The sequence below is a fragment of the Bidens hawaiensis genome, unplaced genomic scaffold, assembly GCF_021521415.1.
Source record: "Bidens hawaiensis isolate Kalapana, Puna unplaced genomic scaffold, B.hawaiensis_p1.1 tig00024465_1, whole genome shotgun sequence".
NCBI lineage: Eukaryota > Viridiplantae > Streptophyta > Magnoliopsida > Asterales > Asteraceae > Bidens > Bidens hawaiensis.
In genome coordinates, this window is record NW_027493866.1 from 36447 (window position 1) to 38602 (window position 2156).

Here is a 2156-nt window from a genome sequence, read left to right on the forward strand (position 1 = left end):
TCATCAACGTGCTAACGGGATACAAGCTTAAAAATGTACTGAGTAAGCCGGAATTTTCCAGACGATTGGAAAAATGGGCAATTGAGTTGGGTGAACCCGCAATAGAATATAAGCCCATACCATCTATTAAAGGACAGGTACTGGCAGATTTCGTCACCGAGGTTCCGCAGCACAAAGAGAAAGAATGTTTGATCGAACAACAACCCCAAGCACTTCATGAACAAGGAAAAATTTTGTCACTATTCATGGATGGGGCTTCAAGCAGTAAGGGATATGGCGCAAGCCTCAGGCTAGTCAACCCCAAAGGCCATGAATTTACATACGCAATAAAATTAGACTTCAAAAGTACTAATAACGAGGCAGAGTATGAAGCTTTTCTGGCAGGCCTGCGGATAGCTAAGAAACTTGGGGTGAAACATGTGGAGGCACGGGTGGATTCAATGTTAATTGCTGGGCAGATTAACGGAACTTACGAAGCCTAAAATGATGTCATGGCTTCGTATTTAATGCAAGCAAAGGACTTGATACGTCAATTTTCTTCTTTCAACATCGTTCACATCAAAAGGAGCGAAAACAAGTCAGCAGATGCCCTTAGCAAGTTGGCTTCAACAAATTTTGAACACTTTGCTAAGGATATTCGTATTGAAGTCCTGGATCACCCGTCCGTCCCACAAAATCAAGTTTCGATAATTCAAACGGGCATCGAATCATGGATGTCACCGATCAAAGCTTATCTATCATCTAGGATCCTCCCAATAGAAAAAGCTGAAACCCGTAAGATAAAACACAAAGACTTGAATTACCAAATGAATGATGGTGTTTTGTACCGGAGATCATTTCTAGGGCCGCTGTTGCGATATGTAGACGCGGAAGACGCAAATTCCTTAATTCGAAATGTTCACGAAGGCATTTGTGGCGTACATGCGGGCCCTAGGATGACTTTGACAAAGATCATGAATGCGGGACATTATTGGTCTGGCATGAATTTAGACGCTGTGCAAGAAATCAAGAAATGTGATTCTTGCCAACGCCATGCCCCCAATACATAGCGTCCAAAAAACGAACTAATTACGTTAACATCTCCTTGGCCATTTCAAAAATGGGCTATTGACATTACGAGACCTTTCCCTGAAGCCCCTGGACGAGTTAAGTTTGTGATAGTAGCCATTGATTACTTCACCAAATGGGTGGAAGCCAAACCTGTTGCATGAATAACGGCATCAAGTGTTAAAACACAAAGACTTGAATTACCAGATGAATGATGGTGTTTTGTACCGGAGATCGTTTCTAGGGCCGCTGTTGCGATGTGTAGACGCGGAAGACGCAAATTCCTTAATTCGAAATGTTCACGAAGGAATTTGTGGCGTACATGCGGGCCCTAGGATGACTTTGACAACGATCATGAATGCGGGACATTATTGATCTGGCATGAATTTAGACGCTGTGCAAGAAATCAAGAAATGTGATTCTTGCCAACGCCATGCCCCCAATACATAGCGTCCAAAAAACGAACTAATTACGTTAACATCTCCTTGGCCATTTCAAAAATGGGCTATTGACATTACGAGACCTTTCCCTGAAGCCCCTGGACGAGTTAAGTTTGTGATAGTAGCCATTGATTACTTCACCAAATGGGTGGAAGCCAAACCTGTTGCATGAATAACGGCATCAAGTGTTAAAACACAAAGACTTGAATTACCAGATGAATGATGGTGTTTTGTACCGGAGATCGTTTCTAGGGCCGCTGTTGCGATGTGTAGACGCGGAAGACGCAAATTCCTTAATTCGAAATGTTCACGAAGGAATTTGTGGCGTACATGCGGGCCCTAGGATGACTTTGACAAAGATCATGAATGCGGGACATTATTGGTCTGGCATGAATTTAGACGCTGTGCAAGAAATCAAGAAATGTGATTCTTGCCAACGCCATGCCCCCAATACATAGCGTCCAAAAAACGAACTAATTACGTTAACATCTCCTTGGCCATTTCAAAAATGGGCTATTGACATTAAGAGACCTTTCCCTGAAGCCCCTGGACGAGTTAAGTTTGTGATAGTAGCCATTGATTACTTCACCAAATGGGTGGAAGCCAAACCTGTTGCATGAATAACGGCATCAAGTGTTAAGAAATTCCTTTGGGAATTCATCATTTGCC

The 2156-nt window shown here is 42.8% G+C and overlaps 1 protein-coding gene across 1 annotated transcript; it reads left to right on the plus strand.

The window, feature by feature from the left end:
• The first annotated feature begins 491 nt into the window (after window positions 1-491).
• On the plus strand, window positions 492-1049 carry LOC143569389 (uncharacterized). The gene has a single exon (XM_077055319.1). It carries the CDS (start codon window positions 492-494, stop codon window positions 1047-1049), a length of 558 nt encoding a protein of 185 aa, XP_076911434.1.
• Window positions 1050-2156: the final 1107 nt, after the last annotated feature.